At 42.8% G+C, this 19,069-nt stretch overlaps 1 protein-coding gene across 36 annotated transcripts in view; it reads right to left on the reverse strand.

Moving 5' to 3' along the window:
- The window catches only part of CACNA1C (calcium voltage-gated channel subunit alpha1 C), a 452,642-nt gene that overhangs the window by 35,236 nt on the left and 398,337 nt on the right, over window positions 1–19,069 (reverse strand). For 27 of the 36 annotated variants that reach the window (XM_072923847.1, XM_072923859.1, XM_072923850.1 and 24 more), the window contains one exon: window positions 76–108. The exons of the other annotated variants lie outside the window; for them this stretch is intronic. In XM_072923847.1, coding sequence (XP_072779948.1) covers window positions 76–108 — 33 coding nt within the window. The remainder of the gene's footprint in view (window positions 1–75; window positions 109–19,069) is intronic. 36 annotated transcript variants of the gene reach the window in all.

The raw sequence follows: 19,069 nt of genomic DNA on the forward strand, positions 1-19,069 counted from the left end.
GGAGAAGAGAAAAAAGGAGTGTGTTAGAAAGAGTGTCACAGAAGCTGGGAGGGTGGTCTGTATTTTTGGTCTTACCATAGAGGAAGAGCATTGGGTATGTTCAGCTGGCTTTAAAGAAAGGCAGACAGAAATAAGCTGTAATAAGTCTCCAATCAAGAGCCCTAGTAAACTAGGTTTTGGCTAACACAGGAGCAACAAAATGGCAGAAGAGGGCAAAAGGGAATTTGAAAGAAATGCACAAGAGGCTGGGCTTATTCCCTAGGACGCCCAGGATCAAGCTGGCCGTGGCAGAAGTAGGTACAACTGCCTCTGAATTTGATGTAAGCTCTCTCCACTACCACCACATGTGAGTCAAACCCAGTGTCTCCTGAGTGCTGGACACCCTGGCAGTGGAGGTACTGCACTGGTAAAATGTTTCTTGTATCAGCACTATGAGTTCAATGCAGGGGCTGATTTAGCTGTCCAGCTCAGATCCAGGCCATGTCTGCACAGGGACCAGCCAGCTTCCAGTGCATCTGTCCGATTTGTAAACCCATTCATATCCCAGCGCTGAAGCAACACTTTCTCTTTATATATCCCCATTCCCTTACACACAGCTCTGGGTGAGGCAATGGGTTGGGAGAGTCTGACTGGCTCTTGGCAGCCCTACAACACCGAGCACCAGCTGTGGAATGTGGGCTGGTGCAGCTATTTCGCTTGCTCTGCCTTTACCCACCTCACAGCAAAGCCCTAGGCACTCAGTGGATGTGTTCTTGGAGGCCAGGCTATGCTGAGCCCAGCCCTGGTCACGCCTGGAAGAGTCAATTGCTGCAGACACTCTGCCTGATATTAGTTGATTAACCTCTGGGGCCATTTCCAATACTGAGAGCAATTCTAAAATATACCCAAGGCTGCAAGTATCCTTAGGTGTAAGAAGCAGAATTGTAAATTAAATAAAACTGTCTTTATCAGGAGTCCTTCAGTTCAATAATAATGTCATCCTTCAGGCCTAACTTCTACCATATGCCAAACCTGTCTGCTAAAGTAGCATAAAGTGGAAACAGATGTATTTCCTCTTCTGCTAGTCTCAGAATTCCCCTCTAGTGCCATGGAAGGCTCCTGCAGATTGCTCCTGCTCTCCAAGGATTCTGCAGTAATCAAACTGGCACTGTATTACCTAAAAAAACCTGTAGTTTGGATGCACAGCCTATTTTGGTGAGATGGGCAAATGAGAGCAATTAAAAACCCAAGGTACAGCAACTCAATAATTTGGGTTAACTCATTGGTTTGGTAGTGTCAGCTTTCATTGCTTTCATCCTCCTCTTTCACATGTTTGCTCTTGTGTTTTCAGATCACATACAGGCAAAAGTTGGCTTGAATACCAAATGAAGAAGCAGTGCCCATAGAAACATTTCTTACAGGTCAGGCATAGATTTTGATTTTGTGTTGCTAGGCAAACATCTTTCCAGCAAAGCATTCCTCTGTCCCTTCCTCATCCCCCTTCCTCTTTCTAATTCTGCAAATCACCTTTTCTAACAGTAGAAGGACCCTTATTCTGCTGCTTGCTGCATTCCTGGTAGAAGGTACAAAGGCCCTTCAAAATAACTGAAAGCCTAAAAATTGTTGGGATTCTCCATCCTTCCTGGCTGATGGTGTCTGTGCATCTATGACAGCCTGAAGAAGCCTTTTGAAGTGTTGTGAGATATTGTGCTTTCATTGTCATTTCCTCTCCTATTCCCTGAGCTAACTGGGCTGTGTTTTAAGATGTGGTCAAAAATATACCAAATAATATCACTATGTATGGTAGAGGCTCAACAGCAGCACAGGGAAGGTTCTGCTAATGCTGGAGGTGGGATTTGTGCTAACTCTGGCACTGTGGGTGAGGTTCCTGCTATGCTTGTGCACAGTGTGTGAGTTCATGAGGGGAAAATCAACCCCCAGCTTTGGGTTGCTGAATACGTTTTTGGATATCCACAAAGGTTTCAGAAAGGAGACAAATCCTACCATCTGTGCCAATGGGGCACCCCATGGACCTGAGCACAGGTATCTGAGAACCCATTACTGGAACTTTCAAGTGTGGCCATTCCAAGCTCTAAAGCTGAAAGAGCTACTGCTAGATTATCCAAAAATCTTCAGATTTGCCAGTGATGTGGAATGCTGATTTTAGGACAAAAACAGGCAACTGGCACCTGAGAATGTAGTGGTCACATCAGTTCCCTGAGATGGAGACATGGTGACAAGTACTTGGAATTAAAACCAGTGTCTATTGCCCATCTGAAGTGGACAGGATTTCATTTCTACAAATCTCAGAACAATGTGGAAAAACAAACCCTCATCTGCTTAATGTCTCTGAAAGAGCTTTTGGGGAAGCTACAGCACTGAGCAGAAAGCACTCTTGGCTGTAGTGTTTCATTTGCAGCTGTCCCTGCTCCTGCATGGTGTTTAAGCTGCAGAGAAACTTCAATCCTTCTGTCCTGCCCTTCTCTTTTGGGGCATGAGTAGTATGAACACACAGAATGAGAAAGGTCCACAGCAGGGAGATCAGTCAGAAGTGATGTTCTGAGAAGTTTCCCTTGTACAGAAGAGGGATCTGAAGTATAGATCACAAATGCAAGGCCATATTTAGAGTTGTATAGAAGGGAACCTGCAGACTGAGTGGGAAAAGAAATATCTGAAGCAGGGTGCACCTGTGTAAAGACACTCAGGGGGATGAGTGCAATGAGAACTGTTTGGGTATTTTTTTTTTCTTTCTTATTATGTCACTATGTTTAAAAAGGCAACAGAGATGTTAAGGAGCAGAAGAGGCCAAGAAAGAGCAGAGAAGGTTCTAGAAGCCCAAGTAAAAATTCAGTAGGATAAAGACTGAGTGATCCCTGCCACATGTCTGAAAACCTCCTCAGGATATTGCTGCCTGCATACATCTCATTCATGCTCGGTGTGTACCAGAGCATCAGCTTTTTAAACAGATAAATTGCTTCAGTTGTTGCAAACCTGTGAGCGTTCTTAGAGCCCTTACAGGCACAAAAGAGGAAGACAAAGCTTGTGCCCATGATGAAGTCAGGATCCCAAGTAAGGACCTCTCTGGGAGAGATGCCAGGTTTACTCAATGGAGAGATACTTAAAATCTTAGAGACCACAGCACTGGATAAGGTAACTGTGTTCCTGGTAACTGTGCTCTGCCTGGGTAGGTGGGAGTGAGGTTAACTGGGAACTACTTGTGTAGAACACAACCCCTCCAGGTCCTGTTGAACCTCCATAATGTCTCACAAATCAAACTTGGTGTCTGATACTGCCATCAAGCCAAGGAAAAAGTTTCTAATGGGTTGTGCTTTGGAAGCTAGGAGAGGACAAAATTTGCTCTCCAGGAGAACCAGTCTCAGTATTTCAAGAGCAGTATCTAACAGAGTCAATACAGTAGGATATTTATGCTGTAATGCAATCCATGAAATTCTGAAATTCTGAGAAGGGATGATATGGCTTTTCAGACCTGTAAAGACAGCAGCAAAAATATGAGCAAAAAGGCTTTGTAAAGTCACAGTAGTATCAAAGTTCCCTGAAATATCCATGTCTTAGATTATCTTATGGATAAAGATTTGGTAGAAGACAAGAAAGTGTGTTAATAGGCAGATTCAAATGAAAGTTTCAGTAGGAAATTCCCAAGAAGAGATATTAATCCCACCTCATCCTTGTGGAACACTGGAGACAGAGGACCACGTTGGGAGATTTGAGCTCCTTTTGGCTGGTTTGCTGCCAGCTGTAATGGCTCTCCAGAGAAGCAGCACCTGGAAATGCCTGAAAGGGAGCTTCATTAGATCTGTACAGTATGTATTTAATTCATATAACCACAGAGGCTCCTCCACTGCTGGGTATCAGTATCAGTAGCTGTTCAGTAGCTGTTGAAGCTTGACTGCACTGAGATGACAGGACAGGCAGGCAGCATTCCCATTGCTGATGGTAGCAATTCTTTTACACCACAGAACACAATGAAGATGAGTTCAACTCCCTTGGAGGGCATCTAGCCTTTGCTAGGAAGTCCAAACTGATCTTTTTCCCAATGTTTGATGAGCAAAACTTCCTTGCTGATAGCTTTTTAGTTTCCAACAACACTTTCATTCGTAGGGAGGAATCAATTTTTTTGCAAGACATAATTCAACCTTTGTCTTAGGGAGAGCATTTAAGCAGCTGAATGCACAATGTTATAATTGCTTCACTGGAATTGTCTCAGTCAATGCAGAGGTACAACTGCAGCCTTCTAGTTATGCCTGATAGCCCTAGGTTAGAAGAGGTGAGAGGAAATGTGTGTTTCAGATGCTGGCACCGCAATATGACAGAGTAGCTTCATATTTCTCAGGAGAAGGGGTGGTCAGATGCTTATGCTGCCTTTTGTGATGAACAATCTGTAATGGCCTTTCTTCACCCAGGAGTCTATGGCTCATGGATGAAGCTTCTAGGAGCCCACTCAGAGCAGCTGGTTGCTGCTGATGGATGTCTGCTAAGGTATTTCCTTGATTGTTGTTGAATTTGGAGAATGAGAAGTTACCAGTGAAGATGCCATACCTGTTGGAAATTTGGTCTCTCAGCCTTGTCCCATGACAAGGAATACATGATACACGTTCACTTCTTGCTATTTTCTCCTCACTGCAGGAAGGGTGCCTCTGAGAGTCTGCTCTGCAGAGCTTGCCTGAGCAGGCTAAAATGTTGTAGGATACCAGCCTTTTCTAGATCTCGGTCTTTGTACATAAAGGTCTCCTCCAAGAGTTCTACTTCAGCCATGCTGCATCTGTGACTTTGGACACCTGTGGCAGGAGACATTCTGGGGAAATGAACTCATCAAAGCCATAGGTTGGATGTGGAGGGGAATTAAAGGCACACATTTGGCAATGACAAACCCCACTGCTCTTCTGGAGATGTTTCCTTCCCATGTGGTTACACTGAGATAGGAACTGTGAGGTTGTGAGTTTCAAGAATTTACCAAGGTATGGGAAATCAAAGAGGTTTAGAAGTGATGTGTGCCATAGAGACATGGCAAAATAAAACACTAGACATCCTCTTGTAACTGGAGTGTCAAAAATCTGAAGCGACCTCAGGAGGCTGAGTTGCACGAGTCTTTGTGGAGAGCTGGAAAAAGTCAGGACTTCAAATGAACCTGACTGCTGGCAGGTAATAGTCTGCCATTCCACTGGGGAGTTACCACAGCCCCTTCCAGAGCCATCTGTCTGAGATTTTAATCACAAGAACCCTGGAGATGACCCACCAGCCACCAAAAGTCTGTGAGGTTATTATGAGGCCAGGCAGAAACGTATCTGGTATTTCTCTGACAGGGAATACTACTTGCAGATGGCATAATTGTAAATTCCCACAACCTCACAGTGAAATCAAAATATTACCAAGGGGAAACCATCTTCCCCCCTCCCCCCCAAAAAAAAGAAACAAACCAAAAAAATCCCCCAAAAAACCTCCCCACAACAACAAATCAGAAAAGTTTCCCAAACTGTGAATTTTTCCTTTAAGTATGAAGCTCTTTGAAAATTTCTGGGAATATTTTGAATAAAACTAGCCAAAATTCTTGTTTTTTCCCCTGCAAAAATATTTTCTGTTAGAAGAATGCTAATGCTGAAAGTCAAATGTTCTGTAGAAACATGCCAATTCTGAAACAGGCATTTCAGAAATGTAAGGTTGAAATCTCACATTTTGTCCTCACACATTTTAATTTGGTTTTCATTTCCATTATAAATCATATATAACTGAGAAAAAAAAAATCAATGCTAGATTAAACTGCTTTTACTTTACTTAAGCATATGTCTTGAATATTGATTATTTCAATAGAAATGATCTTTTACTGGAAGTTTTTCAACTTTAAATTTTCTTTCTATTTTAAAACAGAAAAAAAATGTTACAAGGGGTTTTTGGAAAGAAAAAAATCGAGCCTCCCTATATGTCTAATCTGGGTGAAGCACTAAAGGCTTTTTTGGATCATTTAATGCCTATTAGGAAAGGGCACCATCTTTCAGGAAAACAGGGACTTGAGGGGTGCAATGTAACATGCTGATACTTGGACAGCTCTGCAGAGGAGACTGAACTCTCCTGCAGCAGGGAGTTAAAATTTCGTTTGTTGCAATGAGGGGAATTAGGGAAAATGTGACATCTGCAATGAGGTTTGCCATTACATTTCTGCCTGCATGGGGGCCAACAGACACCAAGTGTCAGCTCATCCAAATGCAATATAGATGCATTTATATTTCACTGATTCCAAATGATCTCAGACCTCTGGGGAAACATTACCATATCCCCATGCAACAAAAGCCCGTTTTGAATACAGTTAATAAGGGCAAGGTAACTTCTTAAGCAAATGAGTCCTGCAGCTATCAGTTTTTTCCCCTTCATTTCCTATGTATCCTAAGATTTTTAAATTCTGGAGCTTGCTTTTCTAATTAGCTTCTACTATGCAAATCATACCAATTTGAATAGCTTATTAATTAATTTCATATATGTATATCTCCATAAAATTGTCAGACAGAAGTCTTATGGTTCCAAGTACTTAAGGTAAATATAAGGAAAGTCAATTGCTTTTATTTGGTTATGCAGATTACCCTGTACTGACAATTAGAGGACAAGTAATCAAAGGGCTGCTTTTTCACACAGCTAAAAGCTCTATTTTTTCCCCATGACTTTCAGAAAAGCAGAACAATTGGTGAAGTAGATCATGCAAATTATTCTTAATTTTTAAGATGTTTTAATAATCCTTCTCATTCGCTCTGGGAAATCAAGGCTTATGGTAATCAAGCCTGGGGGGCTCCTGAGAAAGAAGGAGATACTAACCACTATCAGAGATGTAGTGCCCATCTTCAGGTACAGCTACTGGTCTGACTCAGAGAGGCAGGTGCAGCTTGCCTGTGTTTTTTCATTTGTTCTGTGGGACAGGCAGCCAAAAGAAGCCCTAAAACATCTGGATGAGGAGGTGCTAAAGATGAATTGAGCCATGAAAATAATTTTTGAAAGGCTACATGTGTGCAGGACTTTTTGTTTCACAGGTGGAGTGGCTTTGAGGATCTTCTGTTCAAGTAAGAGAGGAGAGGTTTTGCTGATTTGAATGCCTCTGCCAGGAGCCATGTGTAATGGACTTTTTTTCATTAAACTTGACTTTTCATTTGACCAGTTCTTGATTCACAAGGCAATGGCTCCCAAAGGAGATGATCAGTCTGTCCCAGCCTGGGGACAGGGGGATGACCTTGGGAACAGAACAGGCCACTGAGCAAGATGTAGAGAGAGCAAGAGTGAGAATTCAGCTTTCCAGCTTTCCTCACTTCTATTACCATCCATGACAACAGTGTCCTAATTTCTGTTCCTGAGCAGTCCAAGGTGCTTCACTGCATTTCCTAAGGCAAAGTTAATATGGCTTTTAAGCATCAAACTCAGCAGTGTATTTATCACTGTGCTGGAAAGGGCAGTCTTCTTTTCCTCCACCTCTTTAGAGAGATTTATGTTCTGAATTATGTTGTTCATTATTCTCTTCCCCTTTTTTTCATTGTCTGGGAGGGAAGAGGGAGAGAAACCTGTGGGACAGGTTTTCCAAAAGGAGCATAGCCTGTACCTGGTTTTCATTCTGAGTAACAGTTATTTTCAAATCCAGGTTGTCCCATCCCAAATGCCCAAATAAATCCATCATCTTGACTTCTTATCTGCAGCAGTGTTGTGAAAGCACAGCTGCTGTGGAGGGCTGCAAGCTGGGAGATGTTCTCTGATACACTTGGCCTGTTCAGACTCTTGTGTACAAAGACCATGACACTGATTTTGGTGTCTAAATAAAACAGAAGAAAAAGAGTGTTCAAAACATCCACACCAGTCCAAATGACTTTGTTGTGCACTGTATAAGACCTGATTTTTCCATTTCTTGTAGCATCCCACAGCATGCCTTGGAAATGAGAATGGCAACAGAGCTCTTCTCTGAGATGAACTTCCTGAGCCACTGATAGGCAGGAACTTTGTGTCCAACACCTTGCAATGCTCCATTGGTACTGAGAGGGTGAGTGACATCTATAGGCTCCTTCTTCTCTGCAGACTGGTGCTTTGAGGAATTCAGCAAACTCCCAGAGGCATGTCCTTCTGCTGCCATGGCTGTGTTTGTCTTCTCTGCACTGGATTTTTGAGCACTTCTGCGGATATTTGTTAGTTATTTCTGAATTAGCTGATAGGATTTCATGGTGTGGGAAAAGGACAAGGAAGAAGGAAAAATGAAGAACAGAGTGAAGCCTGTATATTGTATTGGGTGTTTCTGGGGTTTCTCTGGTCAGCCTCAGGCTCAACAGAGGCAGGAGAGCTTTGGGCTTCGTAGGGTTCCAGAAGCACATGAATCCAGAAGGAAACTTCAGTAGCATCTTTGCTGTTCTGTACAAGTCCTGACTACACTGGTGTTAAGGTTGGAAGGAGGCCTGTGGTCTGCAGTAAAATCCCCACTCCTCAGCATAAATCTGGGGACTCTTGGAGCCAGAGAGAGACTGGACCAGGAGCAGGTTTTCCTGGGAAGGGAGGCAGGTAGGCTACCAGCTGAAAGATTCCACATGCAGTGCTGCCAGGACCCATCCTTTGGGAAGCCCAAAGGCTCTGGGACAGTCTGAAGATGGATGAGCCATCCTGTGCTCTGATGAAGGCTTTTAAAGAAACTGCACATGCTGGTGGAAGCAGGAAAAAACCCAATCCACCTTGGTTTCAAAGCAATAGGTCTGTGGATTGCAAGAGGCTCCAGATGACTGTAGGTGAACTATCAGCCCCTGTCAGTTTTGTGTAATTAATCTTTGCTCAAGGGAGGATATCCAGAGATACCAGCAGCTCAAACAGAGAGATTGTTATGAACCATTTTCATCTGAGATTTGTAGCAGCTAGTATTTAATTCCCAGTCTGTGTCTTTTCATTGCCTTTTAAATTAGAAAGTTATTTAATGTTGATGCAGAACATTTCCTAGGAAAAAACCAGCCTACAGACTCATTGGATTTCCATATGATATTATGGGATACAATAAAGTCTGTATGTGTCATTCTGGGATTTGAAATGCCAATCACAGGCATTATCAGAAAACATTAGAAGTGGTCATATGGAGACTGGGAATAGATCTTACAAAGCTACTGGGCAAAATTTTCTTGCTCTACACATCTTTCCAAGAATAAATTATTATTGATTTGATGAATTATTTGGTAAAAAAAAAAAACAAGTGTAAGGGCTGTTTAGATTATATTTAATGCTCACTGTGTGTGATTTACTGTGTTCAAGTATGGTCAAACAGTAGTCTCAAATTCCCTGTTTTTAAACATCAATTTGTTTTGATGTTTCCCTCTTAACAAGCACTTCTTTACAGCTGAGACAACTTTGCCTTCATGTCTGTTCATCTTATATAATGATGTCTGGCTTTGGATGAAGGAGCTTTTCCCCCAGCTACTCAGACAAGGCTCAGCAGGCAGCACTGCTGGCTGGTGCCTCACAGCTTCAAAGTGGACTTGGAGAGAACAACTGGGGTGTGACCAGCTGGGATGTCCCATTACTCTGCAACAGCAATTAGAGCCAAGTCACATTTTTTGGCCATCAATCAGCTGACCATAAGCTGATTCCAGTCTCCACAGCTTGGTCATCTGGCTGCAGCAGGGAATGGGTCCCATTTAGCAGAAGCCTGGGAAGATATATGAAGCAGAAGTGGTTTTGTTGGCATGTTGTGCCAGACAGTCTCCACAAAGAACAGATCAGGGAGCGAAGGTAAGAGCACAACCATTTAAAAACCAGATGTCTATTAAGAAATAATAAAAGAACCACCCCTCTTGTGTTTGCCTGGCTGGTGCATGAGAATGGAGAGGAAGCAAGGCAAGAGCTAAATGAGGGTGCTACATTGACTATATTAGAAAGGGTAAAATTAATTTATATGTGTTTACCTTTGATTAAAAATCTGGGTGAGCAGCAAAGTCCCCACAACTGGATGTGTATTTGATGGGAGGTCTGTACATTCAGGTTTGCAGACTGGTACCATCATCATGCTGAAAGGCTACCCAGTGCCTTGCACAAAAAACCCTCCATAAAAGGAGCAGCTCTTTCCCTGGACGGATGGGATCTTGGCTGAAGACAGAGAGGAAAATCTACTGCTACATAAGATAGAGGGGAACTTCCTACTGCCTTGCTGCAAATGTCTGCTGCCCAAGATTTCAGCAAAATTGGGAAAAAATCAGGGGGGAAAAGAAGATGGGGGAGAAGAGCAAGTTAAAGAGGAAAATAAGTAAAAAATGCTTGTGTTGTGTCTTCTCTTCTTCCACCACCTCCATTGCTTTCATTGCAACTGGCAGTGCAGCCTGGTATGAGTTAGAATTTCTCTAAAAATGTACAAGATGGTGAATGCAGTGAGGTCTTGTAGCACTGATACTAAAAGCTCTTGTGATTTGCATGAAGAAGAGGAGCTTTTGCAGCAAAACTGAGTGAGTGAAATGCAGGAGTTTGTGCCCTCTCTGTTACTGCAGCCTGTGTATGGAGAACAGCAACACTGGAAAATTCCTTGGGCATTCTCAGCAAGGTAGGTCTGAGAAAAAAAGAGAATTAAATGCCAGAAACATCTTTCACTGCTTCAGGGAATTGCCTAAGATGGCAGAACCAGCTGGATTTGAACTCATCTGAGCACCTTTTTGACCATCTAACTTAGGGTGCTTAGAGATCATTAACATTAATATATTTAGAGATGATCTAAAGAACCAAGAGTCAAGAAAAAAAATCAAGGGATTTCCCTGTGGATTCATATAAAGATACAATCTCTATTAGAGTTCAGGGAAAGTTAAAAGAAACTTCTGCTAGTAAAAGGAATGATTTATCCTGGCTAGCAAGCCAATGGAAAAAAAGAATCAGCCTGGGGCAGCTCTTTTAAATTTGAATGTTTTAATTAGCTTTGTGGAAAAACACATTGGAATTAAAACTAAAATGAAATATAACTGTAATATATCACAGACGTTGATGCCAGAATAGTGTAGTGAGTTTTTTCTTCAAAGTACTGTGATAGAAAAATGACAAGTAAATATAAATACTGGTCAGAAAATGTGGATATAGGCTTTTTAAAGAGCTCTTTGTACTGCAATGAAGATGTCATACACTGATTTTTACTATTGAACCAACACAGGACAAGGTCTGTGGTTCTTTATGCTTCTACTATTAGCTTTTACTGTTATTGTAACAATAATTTACAGTCAAATAGGAAAATGGGACTTCTGCTCTAAAGGCCTTAAAACCCAGCAAGGCTTTGTGTATGTGCAAGCCTGCACTAATTAAAAGCACAATTCACTCCTCAGGGCAGTCAGTGAGATGCTGTGGACCACCATTTTTAGACATTTTCACTCAGAAGGACTCCAGACAGGTTTATGCATCAGGTCTTACAGTCATAGGGCTGTCTAACATTCTTTTTGCTGCTTTCACATTTAGCTTCTAAAAATTTGTTCTCCTGGATTGTTTATCTTCAGTTTCTCCTAATTTAATTAATGAGAATGTGTGTGGTTAAATTTTTCCAGTAAGGCAAATTTATTTTTATGCTACTCTTAAGTCTTCCCTGCATTAAAATACATGAGGATTTTTCCGTGGTCCTGGAATAATGTCAGAAGCCAAGTATAACAGTTTTGTGGAAATCACAATATTGAGGTACATCCTTAAAATTGGGTGGTATGAAGAGTCTTTCAAAGTGGGAACTATGTGCCTTCTTCTTATAATACTAGTGCTGCTAGCAACAGCTCAAATACTCAGGGAAACTGAGGAAGGAGTCATTTGCATTTACTATCCCCTTCTTTAAAACACATACTTTTTTCTGATTGTCCATATTTCATATAGATTTCCATACAGAAAAAAGTTGTGCAGTTACCAAAATCACCTCTTTTAAAGAGCAAATCACATTATGAACTCTGGAAATGCACTCAAAATACCAACATTTTAAAGGCAAGAGATTAAAAAAAAAAAAAAAAAAAAGAGCCCCCATCATCATGACAAGTATATACATAAATAAAACAAAAAAATAACCCTGTTCAAACATGGTTGTGGTTGGATAGTCATACCATATTTCTTTCTCACCAATACAAGGTGAAAAACATGCACTAAAATTGTTGATTAAGCATGGGAGGTGATCAAATTCAAATTGATCTAAGCCTAATCTGTGGAAGAATCCAGGACAGTTCTCATGATGTTCTTCAAAAGCAAAACAAAGCTCTTGCCACTACTTCAGCTCACAACCATGCTTCAACGTGGCTTCCTAGAGCTAGGGCCACCGTGATGTGTTACCTGAATTATTCCAGTGATAAAAACATCACCAGATTAAAAAAAAAAAAAAATCCAAACCAAAAAGTTAAACTAAATCCACCCTCCCCCACATTAATTTTATCAGTAGCTTTTCCAGAAAAAAACCCCAAGTCACATATACATACATATACACGCACACAGGGAGAGCTCAGGACTACGGACAACTTCTGGGATGGCAGCAGTAAGGGTGCGACAACACAAGGTGTCAAAAGAAGCCACTGTGCTTCTCCAGCCCTTTGCTACATAATTTGGAGGCCTCTGCTACCCAGATGGCATTTGAGAGGAAGGAGGTGGGGGGAGATGTTTTCTGCCTCTTCCGGAAGGTTTGGGTAAACGAGCTCGCAAGCTGTGTGGGAATTGCAAAGATTTGAGTCCGGTGGCAGCAGCCGACGGCCAAAATCTGAGCAGCAAAGGGCGTGGAAGCGGAGAGAACCAGACAGGCAGAGAAAGACGGACAGACAGACAGACAGACACAGCGACAGAGATGAATGGCAGTCCCGAGTGAGGTGCAGGCCGGGTGCATGTCGTCCTTCCCGCGATCCTTGCTCCCTTGGAGGGGTGTGTGGTGCCCAGGGCTGTGCGGCAGGGCCTGGCGCTCCAGTCCCCGCGCAGGCGGCGCCGCCTGAACGAGGACTGCAGGACCACCGCTTCCCTGCCTTCGACACAGCGGTTCAGAGCCAAAGGGAACTCGTGGGGTTTAGTGTGGCTGGAGACGGGGGAGAGGAAAGCGAGGGAGAAAAGGAAGAAAGGCAGGGTGTGGGTTAAAAGGGAGGAGTGCAGGAGAGGGTGAAAGGGAGATTTAGGTATAGGCTTTCAGGTATTCTAAAGAATGGGAGCAGGAGCCCATGGCAAATAATATGAAGCCTCTTGACACCAAAAGCAAGATGATTGTAAAAAAAGGCCTCATGCGCCTGATTTAAGCCTGAGTTGCTTTACATCAGAAATAAAATAGACTAAATGAGAAATCGCTGCACAAGTCTCCAAGTCTTGGGAGCTCAATGCTTTGGTATTTCTCTGGCCTTACTGCACTCAAGATTCAATTAAGCTGCAACCCTCTGCTGACTTCTTAACAGAATTCGGAAAACTTTGCAGAAGTGCAAGGTAAAAAAGTACTCAGCTCTCCTGAACACCTGATGGACAAACATCAAACCATTATCCATAAGGCTGGGGCAAAACAGACCTGACCAACATTTTTTGGGGAAGCAGCACACCAAGGTGGGGTTTGTGTTTCCCTAACCTTCACAGGGGGGCTACTTCCTGAGGCACCTATGTCTCCCAGATGCCAACACACAACACTGCACTCCCCTCCTACCTTCTCCCCCCTTAAAACCCCACCTTTTCCATCAACCCTCAAGCCACTCGCAATGTTCACTCTTAGGGAAACGTGTGCTGCTACAAAAGGAGGGCATTTTATGCATGGAAATATTTCATTATTTCACAAAAACCCTCAAGTCAGTGGTTCTCTACCCTTGACAGTTCTCATCTTCTCATCTCACCCCCTGGCTCATCACATCTGCTGCATTGCCTTGTGGACCTGTGCTGGGTAACTCCTCCTGCCCTGTGCCTCCTGCAGGGTTCACAGACACACTCAGGCACCGTGCAGCTGTGGCACTGAATGAACAGGCAGGGTGGAGAACTATCCAGATGGCTTTCTCAGTCATCCTCATGCACCCCCAAGCACAACTGACAAACACAGAGGCACCTGCACATGCAGACATGCTTAGAGGCACCAGCAGAAGCCCTCAGAGACAGGCTCACAGGAAGGCACAAACCCTCCCTCCCTGACAGCCTTTCCAGACAGACAGATGGAATCAAACACTCAACACCCCCACTGTCACTGTGCTGCTCTGGAGGCACACGTGCTCCCACCTGGTCGTGCCTCTGGAGCTCCCACACATCTGCAGGCCATGAGCTGCCCTCTGCAGCTGGATGAGCCACCCCCAGAGGCTCCTCCAGCTCAGTGGGCACTGACAGGAGCATTGCTTTGCTGGCAAGTGAGGACTGAGCCATGCAGTCTCTTTGGTCTGACACTGGCAGGGGAAAGGATGAAGGAAAAAGGACACTGTGGAGCAAGGAAAAGTCAGTTTTCCTCTCCAGCCAAGGGGAAGGAGGACAGATTTCCCAGTGACTCAGGGTCTGACTGTGTTTCTTTCATTACTTTGGGCACTGTGGCACAGCACAAATTGAACTTGATTTTCCCATTTGATACAGAGCAACAAACAATAATGAGAAACTTTCTCTGCCTGGAGGAGGGGACAGCAGGCTGTTAGTTACCTCTACAGTACTCAACTCCAGGCTCTGTCTGCTGGTGTTGAAAGGAAGGAAGTGCTTGGAGCTACTTCTGGGATGATATAATTCAAATCTGCTGGGTTTTTTTTTTTCAACTCCTGTAAGATTTATTTCCAATTATAATAGAGAGTAATAATTTTTACCACCTTCACATTTTCTTCTAAGGAGCTTAAGGGTTTTGTAAACTCTAATAACAATACTTTTAAAACATAAGGAATAATAACATAAGGAACAGAAGGAATAATAACAGTCTCCACTGATGGGAAGACTGAAGTACATGAATCTAATAAAAATCCAAGGAATATAATCTACAGACCCTACATCCCAGGCATGACACCATTTTTCATCTTAGTCTGCAAAAGTCATTATTTGTCATAAAGAGAGCTGACACATGGTAGAGGTGGTCTCTGCCTTGGAAGTTCTCTTTTTACGAAAGATTAAAAAGTCCTTTCCTCCCTCTTTAGTTACTTAAGAAGTGGCATAAGAGTGCCTCAAAACAGAAACACTGAATATTTAAAAATACTTTTGGGGAAAAAAAAATAAATCCAAAGAGCTTCATTTTGTGGCTAGAAAGTTAATTGTACAGCAGACACGGAGAGGAAAGCTCTGAAAATGCAGCTTCATTTTCAGTGGTGCAGTTTAGAGGTGACTGTGCCACCCTGAAGTTTGTAAACCCACCAGATTTTGACCTTCTCTGTGCCCTTTGCACTTCCTCAGTTGTGTGAGATGCCTCTGTGTGTCTGTGGAGCTCCTTGGGGGGACCTAGGAGATGTTCCCAGGTTGCAGGAAGCCCAACATGACTGGACTTACTGCTTGACATATTTCCCCACCATGGAGGTGTTTTAGTGAAGGCTTCCTGAAGGACTCAGAAATGCTGAGGGGGGCCTACCTTGCAAGCACATGGCTTCCCACTATTTTGGAATGCATAGCCATGCTAATGTCTGCTGAGCTGGGCATGCACGTGCACACTCACCCACAGGCATGCAGGGGAACATTCCTGCCTTCGGGAAACTCCCAGGCACACTCATCCATAGCCAGGTCCAGCTCTCACAGTGAAACTGTCACACACAGCAACCTCTGAATCCATCAACAGCCATTCACTGCAGAAATACACGTGAAATACTTGTGCTTGCATTTACACTCTTTTCCTCCCACACATGGATTTATGTCTGGATACTCTCCTGTGGAATTGTAGCCCATACAGACATCCAAACACGCTTAGGGACGTGGAGCACCATTAATGGAGTGCACACGCAAACACCCACCCATGCACACTCACATATAGCTTAATGAAGGTTTTGGTCTGGGAAATTCCTTTTCGAGAAACAAAAATAAATGTTAAAAGAAAAAAAAAGAAAGACAAACCAGAACATGGGGAACTGCACAGACAAGAGCAAGCACATACCTACACACACACTGTGGAGGCTGTCAGTCAGTCAGGGCTCTCCTCACAACTACAGCTCAGTGCCTGCTGGGTTTGCTTCCCCTGAGTGCAAACGTGTGGTGAACCTCACGGATTTCAAGCTTATGTGTCTATGGCTGCAGGTCAGACTGAGCTGGGCCAGGAATCTCCATCTTCCCTTCTAACTGACCACAGTAAGAACTGACCCTTCACTCCAAGAGCAGCACCTTCCAAGATCCTACCACCAGCACTCTTCAGCTTCTAAGGAGTTAAGCAGAAATATTTTACCTGCACCTGACCAGTCTAAACATCTCCTATTAGTGGAGCTGGTTGGCATTTTAGGGTTTATTGTTTCTGTCCTTTTCAGACCCCAGGTCTCTCAGAACAAGATAAGACAGTGTACAGAAACACAGGGCAGGGCTTTCTCAAAGCCACAGACAGCAAGGAAGCGACAAGCCCCTGAGGAGATGGGAGAAGTGTGTCTGATAAACTGCCTCACACTGCTTGGCAAGATGACAACCGTCCGTTCAAGATGGGCTGCTACTTCCAAAGCCCATTTTCTACAGGTGTAACATATCAAGTGCTGCTAGCAGGGAGGGAATCTGACAGGACAAACCGACATACAAAACATTCTCTTATTCAATAAGGGTTATAAGTGCAAAGGGATTTCAGAACATTTCAGAAAAAACTCAATCCATAGCTGCCGCTTATTTATCAGTGCATCAAAAGGTTGTGCAAGTTTTTAGTAACAAACATTAGAAACTAGTAGCAAAGGACTTGCCTAGATAAAAAGAGAGGGTTTAAACATGCCAAGTAACAAAAAGATGTGTGCAGAGATCTGTAAAACTGTATAGAAGGAAAGGATTCTTTAGAGGAAACAGAGGGACCATCACATAATGCTCTTCACAGCCCTTACTAAAAGAGTCAGGGCCAACCCTGCTGCCTCCTCACCTAAGACAGGTGCTGGTTGTTTGGACAGAGGCATGCCCTCATTTTTCATAAGCTTCTGTAACCGAAAACTGGATTCTGGGCTTGCCTGACACGAACTTGAATTGAGACAGAGCCTTGTCTCTGGCAATTAAACACACCAGCACGGCCAGCCCTGGAGACTGAAGATCACAACAATCATCAGCAGACATGAGTGTCTCAGCAAGATGCTGAGAATGAATGTGATTTATACTGCTTAAATTTGATGTCTGGCAGCCGGGTGTCTAGACAAACCTAACAAACCTAGACGCTCACCAGTCACCAGTGGGCACCTCCAAATAGCAATTTATTCCCCTGTCACAGACGTGGCCAGGGCGCCTGGGAGGGGAGCATCCCTCACCAGGAGCAGCAAGAGGTCACCTGGCTGGGACTCTTTTCCTCTCAGACAATGGAAAATAATGAGGAGATAAATTCTGAATTTCTTCAAAAGGACCTGTTGGATTTTCCGGCAGTCTAGGATTTCTGACTATTTATGTACCACAACAAAAGGATTTCCTTCTTTTCTGCTTAGAAGACTTTTGTATGGATTCAAATACATCAGTCAGGGAAGTCTTATTGATGTTTAATGTGATTCATTTCCAGTTAACTGTGCTTATTCCCTCCAGTGCCATATGCAGTTCTCTCTCTGTGGATGAGAATTGAACTTTTCCACAATCTGAAGGCTATTGCCAGGTTCCCTACTTAGTTTGCTTGTGACAAGTGCGGCAGAGAAAAGGTTTTAATTTCACTCTTAAAAATTAACAACTTCAGCCTCATTGTAACATCCCTTAGCAAATTCAGACTAATATCTACCTAGTGAAAGGGTAACCAAAATTGTTTACAACGTTCTGTGGGAAATGTTGTAAACAACTTTTTGTGTCCAGAAAGTAGGACATTTAAGAGGTGCAAAATAAAAGTTCCTTTTTAGTTAAAAACTATTTTCCATTCTTTCAAAAGACAAGGAAAATAAACTAGCTTAAAAAAATAAAAATTCATTTATTTAAAATCAAAATGTTACATCTTGAATAAATATTCTTGTTTCAGAATTATACAATAAAAAGGAAAAAAAAGAAAAAAAAAGAAAAAAGAAAAAAGTTGAACAAAAATTACGCTAGAACCAAGATACGAAAATATTTTGTTTGGAAAGTTTCAAGTAAGGCATTTTTATTTTTCAAAACGCTGCCTGATTATTTTTATCTAAACACAGCACTGAGTGAAAACTATGCTGTCACTTCTCTGCTTGCAATGGGCTGCCTTTACAGCACACAATTCCAAGACGGAATGTTTATTCAACAGCCACATAATTTTGAAAATTCATGACTGATTTTCTATTCTTTAACATATTTACAGCAATTTTACTTCAATCTTTCTATTTTCACGGCCTTTATAAGCTGGACTTTTCAGTGTAATTCTTGTCCATGCTCATAAACCCATCATAGTCTTTCTTTTGGAAATCTGTTTCCTGCCTGTCCTTTGCCCATTTATCCTATAATTCTATATCCATCTACCTCCAAAAAAAGAGATATAGGAAAAAAAATTGCCTGCTGTAATTTGTTTTCTGCACATCAGATGCTCATTTCAGTCTCCGTGGCTCACTCAGTCCTTCACCTGTCTGCTGAGACGGGTACGAGTGGGACCAATCAGTGCCAATTGGGCTGGTGCAATTTGAGATATGGAGCAAATCAGGTTGCAAACAAACAAACAAAAAAAAAGGGTTGGAACTCTGATGCTTTGTTTTCCTTTGGGATTTCTGCTTTATTTTTATTTTATCTACCTTTGTTTATTATTATTTTCACATTTGAAATGAAACATTAGGAGCAGGTTCCTCTAGACAGAGACAATTTGGTCTTTATTTCTTTTGGAGGAAGCCTGAGTGAGGAGGCACAGGGAGGATTCCTGTTTTGGTTCCCTCAGTTCCACCTCGAAAGAACTGACCTTTATCTCTCTGTGGGGTGGAGAAATTGAGCTGCCATGGGAAGCACAGCATAACATTGGGCAGACCAAAGTCCTGTTTGAGCAGCTTCCCATGGCACAAAGAGTTTTTCACTTACACTCCACATTTCCCATCACTTTTCCTGCTATACAGTTTAATTCATGCCAGGCGGATCATGGAGGGAAGAAAATGATGCAACAGTC

Source organism: Taeniopygia guttata, chromosome 1A, assembly GCF_048771995.1.
Source record: "Taeniopygia guttata chromosome 1A, bTaeGut7.mat, whole genome shotgun sequence".
Classification (NCBI taxonomy): Eukaryota; Metazoa; Chordata; class Aves; order Passeriformes; family Estrildidae; genus Taeniopygia; species Taeniopygia guttata.